The sequence below is a fragment of the Tasmannia lanceolata genome, unplaced genomic scaffold, assembly GCF_043159265.1.
Source record: "Tasmannia lanceolata isolate RefF3 unplaced genomic scaffold, GAP_Taslan_0.1 ptg000026l, whole genome shotgun sequence".
Lineage (NCBI taxonomy): Eukaryota > Viridiplantae > Streptophyta > Magnoliopsida > Canellales > Winteraceae > Tasmannia > Tasmannia lanceolata.
This window is the reverse complement of record NW_027518703.1, coordinates 2,142,627-2,157,015: the sequence shown is the minus strand read 5'-3', so window position 1 is coordinate 2,157,015 and position 14,389 is coordinate 2,142,627. Positions and strand designations below refer to the sequence as shown.

Here is a 14,389-nt window from a genome sequence, read left to right as displayed (position 1 = left end):
CTTCACATTTGAAGGAGTGAACGGACCTGATTGCCACGTACAATGCAGCTGGTAGCTGGGTGTCCCAAGTGAAGAAAAGGGGCGCATTTATCATTTCCCTTTCCAAAATGCTCTTACAAGCCAATTAAAGAAGAAAGCTGGCAGCTGGGCGTCCCAAGTCATGAAAAGGGGCGCATTTATCATTTCCCTTTCCAAAATGCTCTTACAAGCCAATTAAAGAAGAAAAGACAGCTTGGTTTGTGCTGTTAACAAAACTTGGCTTCAACATTTCCTTTGGGTGAATTGATCTTGGCCATTGAGGTTCACCTCAAGTGGATGGCCAAGATCAACTTTTGGGTTAGGGTCAATCAGGGCCAGCTCAACCCAGCAGGGCGGCCTTGGGTTGAGATTTCTTAGGTCCTGACTCAGGGTCAGCGTGGCCCAGAGCTAAGATAATGAGATCCAGGGTTGGGCTAGGGTTTTGAAAAGCCCGGCCCAACCTGACCTGTTGCAGCCCTAGTCACAATACACCCATGTGAGTTGAGTCGGGTCGGGCTTCAAGATTTTTTTCTTTGAACCCGGCCCTACCCAAGATTGAGTCGGGTTTTCTAATTTAAAATCAACCCTACCCTACCAAAGACCCCTGATTTCTAAGCCCGACCCATGTTTTTTTCGGGTCGGGTCAATGCGGGTCTAGTTAAACCCAAACCAAGTTGCAGCCCTATTCAATGGTATAGGGCTATTTTTGCGTCCTACAAGGGCCCATATGGGAGGCATGTATGTGAGATCAAGACCATTGGTTTTGTAGATCATGAAATTGTCCTAGAAAGTCACTTTTAGGTTCAATGGTAAAGGATAATTTATGGATGGGCCCATATGGGGGTCATATAAGTGAGATCGAGACTATCGTTTTGTAGATCATGAGGTGTCTCACTTTCATATAGTGCCCCCCTTAATCTGAACCACTGATCTCGTGGACCTTAATGAACCTAAAACAGAGGTTTACCAAAAGGGATTGAATTGCTAGGCAATTTCACGGAAAGCTGTCTCACTTTTGCAGGAGAGAACAGCAACACAGGCACACTTTTTAGCAGATTTTGTCTCACTCATTGAATGCTTATGAGGTGACTGTGCTCTCTTGCGAAAGTGAGCCGTGAAATAACTTTCTGCGAAATTGCCAGAGCAAAGTTGTGTCCACTGAAAACGGGCCACTTGTATATGATGTGGTTAGAACTACCGACTTCAAAATATCCAAATGATCTAAACCATTCATTTACTTAGTCCTCGCTCTAGATTGGCTGGGCTCCAAAAATTGGGTTTATAGGATGATCCTAACCCTTCAATTTGTGGTAGCAAAACTTATAGCCTTCACCCCCTTTTTTCCTTGGGACAGCTCCCCTCTAGTGTATTTATTATCCAAATGATCTAAACCATTCATTTTTTGGTCCTCGCTCTGGATTGGCTAGGCTCCAAAAAATGATTTTATAGGATGATCCTAACCCCTTCAATTTGTGGTAGCGAAACTTATAACCTTCGCCCCCTTTTTTCCTTGGGACAGCCCCATTTAGTGTAAAGGGCGATGATATTTTCACCCCCCTGCATTACGTGCACACTCTCCTTATAACCTGATTTGACGTGAAAAGTGGCCAACCTTATTCAAATCACGTTATCAGGGGGGTGTGCAAGTACTGCAAGGGGGGGTGAAAATATCATCACCCTTAAAAAAGTGTCAGTAGCCCTAATATCCGATTAGGGCTACTGAAAATCTTCGAATTCAAATTTTCTAGGTATTTGGAGCGACTCGGAGATCTGCGTCAAGAGAATCATCAGGTAAATTTTTTTTTTCTTTTTAGTTTGTAATCTTTCCTGTCTATTCCTTGTTTTGATGTTCGATTCTTCTCCTTTTTTTTTGTCTCAAATATCAGTTCGTAACTCGATTGTTTATGTTCTCACCAGTTTCTAGAAATTTCTGATCATCACAATATGTAAATCAATTGTTAGAGTTTCTGTTTGGTCACTCTATTTGAGAATTTTTATTTTTTTGTTGCAAATTTTACATTTCTATATGAATTATTGCGTGGGTGAATGCATGAGAATTCCTAGCAATATTTGATGAAAATGAAATATGAACTACGAAAATTGTAAAAATGTGTGACTTTTCAGTTTCTGAAGAACAAGTTGCATAGATGTATAGAAAGTAACTTAAGATGATCACGGAAAATCGAATATGATAAATGAAAACTATAGTATGGAGCTTTTCATCATAATCTGTAGATGATTAGCAAATGAAAAAAATAAGAATTAAGTAAAATGTATCATTTATATATATATAGTTATATACACACTGCTGATTCAATAAAAAGTCTAGTAGACATACATATGAAGTATTTATGATACCTGGGTCTTACTTTGGAAGTATGAATGGTGCCCTAATTCGTCTAATGATTCGTGCTGATGGTATTAATTTGGAAAGTATGGATTGTCAGGGAAAACGCCTTTTATCTTAATTCTCGAATCATGCTTTTGTCTTTTTTATCGCAATACATGCATTGAGTGTGTTATTTAGCATGTTAAATCACACTGAATTAAGCGTAGAGGATGTATCTGCAGACCCATGTAATTTGTGGATGATATCTATTCCCTGTTTAACAAATCTTTCTTTTTTATATAATTATTATCTTAGCTTGTATTGTCTTATTACTCCAGTCTGTTTTGATCTTATTTTTTGATTTTATGAATGTATTATTTTCGATAACATGGTAAGTTTAGTAACTTCAAATTATTTGTTCATGTGGTTTAAATTTGTTGCCTAATTTTTTTTGGCAGCTTTGTACATTCTGTCCTGTTATTGTAATGTTTATATTGAGATTATCATCCAGCATGTTAATCATGTTGTTGATTTTGTAACATACATTTAATAACATACCCATGATGCATGCATGTTTAGTATTTTAGATAACGTTATACTTTTGATGATCAGTCTTGGCCCTTGGGTAATTTGGCATGTAAGGATTCTTGGGTAAAATCCTTTTTACAAAGTTATGTTTTATTTGGTTACATGATTGGTTTTCATATTTGATCTCTTTGTTATATTCTGTCATTGACATTCATATGCTCGAATATTCATTTGAATCAGTATCTGTATGTAAGAAACTTGGGTTCCTATTCATGGGTTCTTGATGTTCTCATTCACCTAATAGCATGCATGTTCAATCTATGACAGTTTTTTGTCTTTAACCAAGCATACCATGCAAAGCTCCTGGGCTTGGGATGGAACTCTCTCATCCGATGACTTCGTTGTTGCTGCCAGAGCCCTTTCTAAAAGGTGGAAGGAGATCAATCCTAATCTCCCACCATGGTCTTGGATATCTTGCCCAAGATTACCATGGGGTGCACCACATAAAGTTAGTCACATTCTCGTAGCTCACATCTTGGTGTTGTTGTTTGCTCTATTGAAACTACTACTGATTCTGTGCCATTGTTTCTTATCCTTTTTGCAGGCGGAGGGATACTTATCTCTTGAAAATGTGTATCATCTGGACTTTAGTGATGTCAGTATTAGTAACTTATATGATCTCTATCAATTCACTGATATGGGAAATCTGTTATATTCCATTGGAAAGAGATATGGTGCAAACACTTGATATTGTCACTTGTTATAACTACTCTTACAGGAACATCATACTGAAGAAAGTTACTTTGGAGAAGAACCACCTATCGATAACGCCACATTGGTATACTTTATGTTATTTTATCCATGTTTTCTTGTTAATAGTAGCTTTACAGAGTTACAGTTCATTATATCATATTAACAATATGTATAAAATTGCTTCTTCTATCTATTTTTAGTTGTTGAGGGTTCATGCAAATGTTGCTGAAATTTTAATCATTTAGTATCATTATCTCAATATTCTTTGCTCATCTATATGTGTATATGCGTATTATACGTAAAATAATAACATGGTATTCGAGCTGAGCATCAAGTGTTCCTTGGAGATTTGCTCCCTCCTTTGATGAGATAAAAGACATAGTTAGTGGTCACGGGACTTCTTTCCATCATGTAAGAAGATCTTCAAATAGTGAAGCTGATAAGCTCGCTAGGGATGGGGTATCCAAAGTGGGCTTGGAGTTTTTCGATTTCCTCCCGCCTTGAACTCGGCCCTCTGTTTGTTTCCTGTTACTTATGGCTTTGTATTTTTATTCTCTTTTCTGTATTTCTCTGACCATCTCGGTCTTGCTCATTAATGAAATGATCTACCATTGAAAAAAAAAGTATTAGATCTGAGCATCTGCTCTCTTCCTCATGATAACTTTAACATGGTATCAGAGGTGAGCATCCAGTCTTGCTTCTAATGATCCTTTCGTGCATATTCCGTAGTTTTGCCTTGAAAACCTTTATTGAGGTAAAAACAACTATGGGATTCCATTCAGTTCTTGAATCTAGTATTGGTACCATCTTTGGGTGAATTCTTATGGAGATTTTACCCCTTTCTAGCTTCTTCCATCTATTTTTAGTTGTTGAGGTGTTCATACAAATGTTGTGGAAACATTAATCATTTAGTAAAATTTTCTCAATATTCTTTGCTCATCTATATGTGTGTATATGTGTATTATACATAAAATCATGGTTTTAAATTTCCACCGAAACCGACAGTAAATGACCGAAATGTTTCTGTTTCCATCCCCACCGAAACCAAAACTGAAATGCATAAACCAAAATTGTAAGTGTAATACTCATATACTAATTGGTATGTATTATATAATTATATTTATAAGAAGTAAATGCAAAGTGTGGTGCATGCATTATTTATAAATATTTATATGAATTACATGAAAAATTTGGCAGGTACCAAATTGTTTTCGTGCGACAATGCATGTCCTTAGGCGTTTTTTTTGTTTTAAAACCATTATGCAAATTCTATCATTTGCATATGTTTCATACGTTTCCTTGATTTTACAAGATTTTTACCGAAATTTCCGTCCAAAACCGAAACGTTTCCGTTTCTAAGGCTTTCGAAACCGAAACCGAAGCCAAAACCAAAATTTAAAACCTTGCATAAAATAATAACATAATATTAGAGCTGAGCACCCGGTCTTCCTCATGATAACTGTAACATGATATCAAAGCTGAGCATCCAGTCTTGCTTCTAATGATCCTTATGTACATTTTCCGTAGTTTTGCCTTGAAAACCTTTATTGAGGTAAAAACAACTATGAGGCATTCAGTTCTTGAATCTAATATTGGTACCTTTTTTGGGTGAATTCTTAAGGAGATTTTACCCTTTTCTAGCGGGTTTTGGGAGGGATGTCATTTGGTCCTTGAGTCTGGTCCATATGGTGCCTTTCTTCACTTTTCTCCATAGCACTTTGTTGGCAAAAGGCTGTGTTAGATGAACTCCAAGCCTTAAAGCGTAGTGGTGGCCAGGATATTGTTCTTCTTCTTGAAGGAAAGACAAAACTGTTTTAAGGGATCAATTGAGAGATGTGAAGCACGTTTGGTGGATAAGGTGGATTCATAGGATAGGAGTACGGTATTGATTATGAAGAAACACTTCCCCAAGTCGTTGGATGACTATTATTCGGACATTGCAGTTTCTACAATTCAAGAGTGGTCACTTTTTTCAATTAGATGTGAAGAATGCCTTTCTTTTTATGGATTTGCGTGAGACAATTATTTGAAGCCACCTAGGCTTCTTACACCATCTCATATAGTTTATGACTTTGTAAGCATAGAAAAAAAATTTGGCCAATACGTATTGTATCAGCTGTTAAGTATTGGAGTTTTAGGGATCCAATATGATTTGGACCCCATATATCAGCTCCTGCGAATTATAGGTGTATCTTGGTGTTTCAGTCTTACCGGGCCAATACAGTTCAGCTATGTTGCATCAGTACGGGTAGGAGTTTGCGAATCCGACACGGGTCTTGAGTGTCGGATTCAGCCAACCCAAAAAGAACGATTTGCAGATTCGCCATGTTTTAATCAATTCTCAAATTTTATTTTGTTTTTTTCTACATAATAATATGGTGATAACTAGTAATATATTAAGGGATTTGCTAGGGACCATCTAGGGGTGCAACTCGAGTCGGGTTGGGTCAGGTTGAGGCCAACCTGAACCCGACCCGAACAACCATTTACTCAACCCTATCCGATCCAACCCGTGGAATCCCTTTTTCCAACCCGAACCCCACCCGGCCCGAGTTCTACCCGACCCGAGATACCCGACTCGACCCGAGTTCAACCCAACCCATCCCGAGATTTTAAGCTTAGAAAATAAAAAAGTTATTAAAAATGTCAGGTTTCACTCGGGTTGGGTTGTAAAAGCCCTCAACCTGAACCTGACCTGACCCGAACTCAACCCAACCCGGGTTTTTTTTGGGTTGAACCTGGGCCAAGTTGCACCCCTAGGACCATCGCATAAGGCATTTCGCGGCTGGGCTGTTGCATGTGAGAGCAGCCACCTAGCCTCAGAATTAAATGAATAAAACAAATTCTGAGCCTAGGTGGCGGCTCTCACATGCCACAGCCCAGCCGCGAAATGCCTTCTGCGATGGTCCCTAGCAAATCCCATATATTAAACATGTTAGTACATTTTGTAGATATAATGTTTTATTTTTACTTAAGAAACTTACTAGTAGGATGAGTAAGAGTTTAGAAATTATATAAATTGCCGCTAGGGCCATCCACTGATGGGCCCCATCCTCTTAAAACAGATAAACATAAGAAAATAACTAAAGGGTTATGCCAAAACATTAATATGCATCTCCCTACAATAACTTAACTCTCTAACATTCCCCCTCAAGCTGGGGCATAGATATCATTTTTGCCCAACTTAGAACACATACTACTAAACTAAAACACGTCCACTCTCAGCTGTTTTACACACACGTAAATGTATATATGTGTGCATTGTTTTGAAATTCTTACGATTTTCAATTCAAATCAAATCTTATGGATTATAATTTGAATCCCATGACTGAATCTTAATTTGTATCAATCTTGCAATTTTCAACCGAATTTTACGATTCAATCGTAACTTGTACGATTTATTCAATTCATGTGATTTATTCTAATTAAGTTTTGTATTTCTTTCGAAAGACCCCATTTCCCTTTTACATTAAAGAGCCTTCAAAAGAACGAATCGAACCTGTTTGAAATAGTCATGCACAGGGGCGGGGAAGCGTGGGGGTCAAGAAGAGTCAAGGTTGGAAGCGCTGTGGGAGCGTTTATGTAATATTTTCTTTATATGTTTTTCAAAATTCAAGTACGTCAAAAAATAGTAATTTTTAACCATCTTCACATATATCTTTCAAATTTTAAGTAAATCAAAACGTAGTAATTTCTAATCATCATCATTTTCGTGCCCTCGTTCCTTGTGTCTTCTGAAGATGCCTTTGTGCTTGCTTCAATGAAGTACTTTAAAGAGTTGGAGGAGTTTGATACTAGGAAGTTGGTGATGGTGGGATTGATGGTATAATAGGAGCAGGTTGGGAGCACCATGGGAGCAGTTCTCGTCTCTTTGAGAGTGTCGTGGGAGCAGTTCCCATCCTAAGGAGCGCCGAATTGTGGTTCAGGGAGCGGCACCCATGAGGAAGATTCCAGCTTCTAAGGTCATGCACAATGCAACCGTTCCAAAAAAAAAAAAAAAAAGGTCATGCACAATGCATGTGCTTGAGGGCATTACTTACCTCGAAGAGGGAACCAACTATAATGAGGATAACATCGAAAAAAGATAAATATCAATTATCGATGACTTTTTTATAATTGATATTCGTCTTTTATTATTTTTAGGATTATTATCCAATATGCATGTGTTTGGATGAGAAACAGATGATTAACATGTGACAGGTTTGTTAACAAACAATTCGTATTATGATATTGAATACATAATCTTGGTAGTTTCTTTTTAAATTAATGAATTTAGACGAAAAATGAATAATTACTTTATTATTCTCTGATTTATTTATTATTATTATTATATATATATATATATATATATATATATATATATATATATATATATATCATGAATCTTACGATTTATTATCTGATATGATTCGTCTCCTATTACGATTTACGGTTCGATTCTGATTTTCAAAACATAATGTGTGTGTCTCTGCATGTGTGAATGAGATGTGTTATGGTGATGTGCCCCTTGTATTGGTTTTTATTAGGGTTGCCAGTCCCACATGATAATCACAATTTCATATGGTGATTCGGGGTTGTTGATCTACCCAACAACTATGCTTGGTACTTTGGTAGTGAGTTAACTAGCCAGCCCCATGACAAACTTATGATCCTAATTTTTTTATCATGGCCTGCAAATGGCAATGGTCATTCAATGGGAAGACCTTAAAAGTTCCTTTTTGATTGCGGGGATCAGATCATCCATTTGCTTTAAGGCCAGAATGTCTTGATTGGACATGTGGTGGTGGTCTAGATGAATAGTCACCGATCAGCGCACAGTAAAACCTACCCGAAGTTATGAAGTTGGGCCCGAGACTTTAGTATAACTTTAGAGAGAATATAATTTAAGATGTTATTTTTTTTTGTTAAGTTGCTAACAAGTGGTACTAGTAATAGTAGTAGTCTATTGGAGATTTTTTTTTGAAACATAGTAGTCTATTGGGGATACAACTTGACGTTAGAAATAAGTGTAGTTTAGAAAGGAGTCTAATGGTAGTAGTCTATTAGCCTATTGTTATTTATTTTATATTTTTATTAGATAAGTTTTCTTCCTTTTATCAGAATGGATTGAGGATGCTAGTTGTTGGTAAGTTTTCATATAAGGGTGGAGATTTACTGGGCACTTTCTTTTACTTTTAGTTTAATATAAAAGGGATATAGAGGGACTTGGAGGAGCAGCATTTGGAGGAAGAGGGGAGGCTAGTGATGCAAGACTTGTTGGAAGAGTTGGACGAGGTTCAGAAACGACTGCATTACGAGAATTTGATGTCAATCAATTAACTTTTGAACCATCTTGACAAGGTAGAAATTGCCTATTGGTTAACTGAGGTGGAGCTATGAACGAGATTTCTGTGGAGGAGGTTGGTGGATGATAGCGTGGGACCATGATGGAATTTTTCATGCCCGGGGTCCCTAGATAAGCTATAACTTACAGGGGATCACTAATATAGGATTTTGTATACCTTTATGACTTTGATAAGCCCTAACTTTATCTCACTTGTCCAACATTGGATCGAAAATCCCATAACTTTGTAAAGGATGTAACTTAATATGATATAATTTTATGGAGGGCTTAATGCAGTGGGAATATGGGTGTAAATGAGATGAGCCGAGCCGAGCCGAGCTTGGCCCAGCTCGGCTCGGCTCGTTAAGCTTGATACTTGAGCTCGGGCTCGAACCAAGCTCGAGCTCAGCTCAGCTCGACTAGGCTTGGCTCGGCTTGCGAGCCTTACCGAGCTCGTTAATGGGTGAAGTGGGTTTGATGATGGTGGATCTCAAAGAGGGTTTGGTGGGGGTAATATTGTTGGATTCCGGCGAGATTGCCGGAATCAATGGAGGTTGGAGCCGGATTTAATGGAGAAAGGGTAAGATCTATGGTTTGTAAAGGATGGTTGGGGATGGATCTAGGGTTTGAAAGGTTTTTGGAGAATGGGGTTTGAGAAGTTGGAGAAGATGCAGATGGAGGTTAGATCTTGGGGTGGTGGTGAGGATGGCTTGCCGGCGAGATGAGGAAGATGATCGGAGATGGGCCGGAGCAAACCCTCTCCCTCTCTCCCTCCATTCTCTCTCTCTCTCTGCTTTTCTCTCTCTCCCCGCCTTTTCTCTGTTTTTTTAATGAAAGTAAAAAAATCAAGCCTCTTTGAAACCCTAATTTGTGGGTTATATATAAAGGACAATGATATATTCACACCCCTTCACTGGACAGCCCCTAGTGTAATTCGACTACTCTTTTTACACCACAGGATGTGGTCCAAACCCTAGCTTGCTTTCCGTTGTGGGATTTCTCTGGCGAAATTTTTTCTCTGCTAGGGTTTCAGAGAGAAACGCCTATTTTTCTCGAGGCTCGAATGAGAAAACCCCAAATGCGTTAAGTTTCAAAAAATGCCTATTTTTTCTCCGTCATGCATTAAGTATTGGACCCACCTACACTTAACCAATCAGAACACTCCACCGCATATATGAAAGGTGCGCTATATATATATATATATATATATATATATATATATATACTAGTAAAAAACCCCGTGCGATGCACGGGCCGACAAAGAACTGTACGGACCACGTCATAGGGTTGATCCAAACCGTCCATGTGTTGGAACACAACATAAATAGGTTGTGCCCCAAAAATCATTTCCATAGGCTGATCCTAGCCCTCCAATCTATAGAGGTTTCCATAATTCCTCTTAAATCGGATGGTTAAGATCACACTATAGATTTTTATTAAAAAACCATAAAGGAGGGGGGTAAGATTGAAATTATGTGGCTTTAATGGGTGCCTTTGTTAAAAAGCATAAAGGATGGGGTAGGATTGAAAATATGTGGGTTGAATGGGTGCATTTGTTAAAAAAAGTCAAAAAAAGTGATGTGTAATTCTCATAGAATTTTCAAAAAATTCTCTTCTTTTCTCTTCTGCTATATAGTATATAGATATATATTTCAACATATTAAATCGAGCCTTAACGAGCCGAGCCGAGCTTGGCCTAGCTCGGGCTCGGCTCGTTAAGCTTAAACATATTAAACCTTGCTCGAGCCGAGCTCGAGCGAGCCTCCGAGGCCGAGCCAAAATTGACACCCTTAAGTGGGAAACATGTTCCCAGGAACACAAACTCAAGATGGTTATCTCGAAAAAGGAAAACTTGGGAAATCCAAGAATATCAGGAAACATGTAAGTGAATTTCCTTGTGAAAAAACTGGGAAAACAATTTTCTTTGATATCCCAAGAGTTCCATAGTGATACTTCTTGATTGTTTCCCTTGTGGTTCTTGACATTTCTTCTCCCACTGTTCCTCTTATCTGGTTCGCATTTCTTGCTTCCAGTTCAAGCACTCACTTCCTATCTTGGTATGAATGGATAAAATAATTGCAAATATCTTCTAGCTCTGTCTGACATATGTTTTCTCACGTTTGTAGGTGCTCTATATTCTATTATTGTTTAATTTTGGTATGATATGTTATGCACATGCGCATTCTTTTTATTTCTATCAACAAAGTAGTCATGGTTTTATTCGGTATTCTTTCCAGGTTCAAAGCCACGATCAAGAAACCCATATCTATGATTTCCATATAGTATACAGCCCTTCTTACAGGGTCCCTGTGCTTTATTTCCGTGGATATCGATGTGGTATACATGTCTTCAAATCAAAGCTTGCACAAACTATTGAATTCATTTCTGAACTAAAGATCCAATACTAATTGCTCTGTATAGATGGACAACCTCTGGAGTTTGAGGACATCAAGAAAGAGCTCCCATTGTACTCTTCAAGAATACTAATGGAAGCGAAATGGACATTTATGACTCAGGAGGTACATTATCATTTTCTGATTTAAATCGCATGTTTCCTTCGCTGAGAGAGTTTGTGGCTGAGAATTATGTACCTTCTTTTAGCTGACATATTTGGGGTTCCATCTCAGCTGAGGCATTGAGTCTGTACTATTTGTTTTTCAGCTACTTTGTTTGGTAGAAAAACAAAACAAAATCTTAAATTATAAAAATAGATAATTTGAAACTAGTTAGCTGAACAGAGCTCAGCTGAAATAGGTTACAACAACGAATTTGAGGCTCTGGATCGACACTGATCCCTTATGATTACTTCTAACATTTTAGAACAAATGATAGAAAAATTCAGATCATTGAGATTGACTAATCCTACCAATCTCAGATATATTATTCCACCTTAATTCAGCATTTATGCCAACCCACTTGCCTCCACATCTGTCAATTTGTTAAGTGTAAGGCGCCTTACATGTAACCAACATGACAAGGATGCCAATTTTCTATATTAGACACATGTTAGAGAAACATAATTTACTTTGTTTCGAGTCTATCGTTTTATTATGTTTTTTATACTAGTAGTGGTTCTAATGTATTACTTCTGCAAATCCTTGGTTCCCTTTTAACACATGAACTTAGGTGTCTAAATCCAAAACCATCACTTCATGAACATGTACAAGATGGACCATTCATCCTGTAGGCCCTATAACATGGATTCACCGTCCGTTTTGGTTATAGTAAAAATTAGGAAAATCAAAGTAAAAGGAAATATTTTCCTTTCCAAGCATTGTTTGGTTGCCATTTACTATTCACACGACGGTCCTTGTTAGCTATGAATTTCCCAAATGCAGGCCTTTTTTATTGTTTGACTTTCCTCTCAAATCAAGAGGAAAAGGAAAGGAAAGAAATGGGAATCTTTACCCTCTCTTTCTGCTTATGCACGTCCAAACGAAACCTTAGTCTATTAACAATGATAGGCTCAGGGGTGGAGGCACATATAGCATGAGGGGGGCCATGGCCCCCCCAAAGAATTGCAAAATCCCTTTTATGCTACATGGTTGTACATGCATGCTGGTTAGTTTAGTGGCCATGCCCCCACCTCCCCCACCCCCCCCAAGTGTAAATTCCTGGCTCCGCCCCTGGATAGGCTAATCCCCGAGTGTCCAATCAAAAGATTTATGCCAGTTGAATGTGGAGTGCTGCTGCTTATACTATCTATTTCTTGGTTACTGATTAGATGTTTAGAATTGATGGATCAATGGGATTTTCGGCTATGGGTGTCATCTGAGACTTTTTTGGATTGAGGTTTATGTACCTTTTTGAACATCACAAGTACCCAATTGTAGCCCATCGATTTTTATTTTTTTTGAAATTGGTGTAGCCGGTTGATTTTTATGTGTGCAAAATTCTATATTCTTGCAATTTTATCACAATTGGCTGCTGTATGCATGTAGTGGTTTTCAGGATCCATGAATTTAAGCAGCTCTTCTCAAATTTGACAGTGATGTCACATGCATGCTTGTGTCTAGGTTACATATTACCTACAAAAACCTCTGAAACTCTTCTTTGTATGTTGATGACAGGAACATCCTTATTTGAATAGGCCATGGGTTACTTTGCACCCATGTGGGACTAGTGACTGGATGAAGTTGCTGTTTAATGGTCACACGGCGTCAATTAAGGATGTAGTTATCCAACAATACTTGCTCTCATGGCTATCAGTTGTTGGCCAGGCGGTTGGGCTCATGATCACCCTTGAAATGCTAATTGAGCCGTGTCCTGTAACTTCGATTTCTTCTGTTATTGATGGCTAATCTATAGAAGAAACATTTAAAGTAGTTTCTTTAGGTATTCAAGCATAAATAGTCGTGGGCACCCAATGGGGAAGGAAAGATTATTGACTTACAGAACAGTGGGAGGAAACGTAGGAAGGAAAAACAGCCCTGGCCCGCCCCTCATACCGGAAAGAAGAAAGCATAAAGAGAGAGAGAGGGAGAAGGCATACATTGCTCAGGCCAGCAACTAGAGAGGAAGAAGGCATGCAGTGCTCAGGCCAGCAACTATGCAGGTTGGATTCACTCTTCATCTAGACCATTCCTTTGATGTGTTTCATTGTGAATGAGTCATACCTCAAAAATCTTCTGCTCATTGAACAATCCTAGCCATTTAACCAGTGTAAATTTTTTTCCACCGAATGTGAATGGTTGGTTTTTTTTTTTTTTTTTTTTTTGTCATCCATTTGCAGGGGACCAATTATATGTTTAGGATTGTGTAAAACATTGATTTAATAGAGCTAGAGAAATCAAATAGCCACACACAAGAATACAAAAGACTTTCCATGGTTCGGCAGTGGCGAACTGTCAAAGAACTTAAGCTGTGTGAAATTACAAGATTTTTATTTTTTGAATGGTAAGATTACAAGATTATTATAAAGATGTGAGTGAAATTGATTGACTATTGTTATTTAGAGTGATTTTGGTATTTGGTGGGGATTTGAGCTGTGTTTGTTTTTTGTATGCACGAGTTGAGATGGAGGATTTTCGTTTTGCCCGCATTCATGTCTCTCAGAATAGTAATCGCTTTAAATGAAAATGAAGATATATGAAGATCATTTTTCATTTTTTTTTTAATGGAATAAAATTTCACAATTTTCATAAAATTTTATGTCAACAATTTTGAGGATAGAGCAAGTTACCAAGCGTTGTGCAAAGTTTTTGGCACATGAAAATCTTTGAATAACAAGTGTCACTAAAAACGTCCTTACAGATTTCTAAGCCTCCGCTTTCTTGGATCACAGTACAAATGCGTTCATCCTATCAGAACGAAGTTAAGCGTGCTTGGGCGAGAATAGTACTATGATAGCTGACCAAGGGTTGGGCCTGTAGCTCAATTGGTTGAGGGTGCAGGTTCAATCCTTGCCAACTTACCAAAAAAAAAAAAGGCCTGTAGCT

The 14,389-nt window shown here is 38.0% G+C and overlaps 1 protein-coding gene across 2 annotated transcripts; it reads left to right on the top strand.

Moving 5' to 3' along the window:
- Nucleotides 1-1,659: 1,659 nt before the first annotated feature.
- On the top strand, nucleotides 1,660-13,911 carry LOC143858630 (ubiquitin-like-conjugating enzyme ATG10). 2 transcript variants are annotated; one of them, XM_077369324.1, is made up of 7 exons: nucleotides 1,660-1,809; nucleotides 3,203-3,383; nucleotides 3,480-3,530; nucleotides 3,654-3,713; nucleotides 11,189-11,288; nucleotides 11,373-11,470; nucleotides 13,022-13,911. In XM_077369324.1, the coding sequence occupies exons 2-7, from the start codon at nucleotides 3,228-3,230 to the stop codon at nucleotides 13,250-13,252; spliced, it is 696 nt and encodes a 231-aa protein (XP_077225439.1). In that variant the 5' UTR covers nucleotides 1,660-1,809; nucleotides 3,203-3,227; the 3' UTR covers nucleotides 13,253-13,911. The 2 variants fall into 2 exon arrangements, with proteins under 2 accessions (XP_077225439.1, XP_077225440.1); XM_077369325.1 differs by lacking the exon at nucleotides 1,660-1,809 and having other exon boundaries at nucleotides 1,829-3,383.
- The last annotated feature ends 478 nt before the right edge of the window (nucleotides 13,912-14,389 follow it).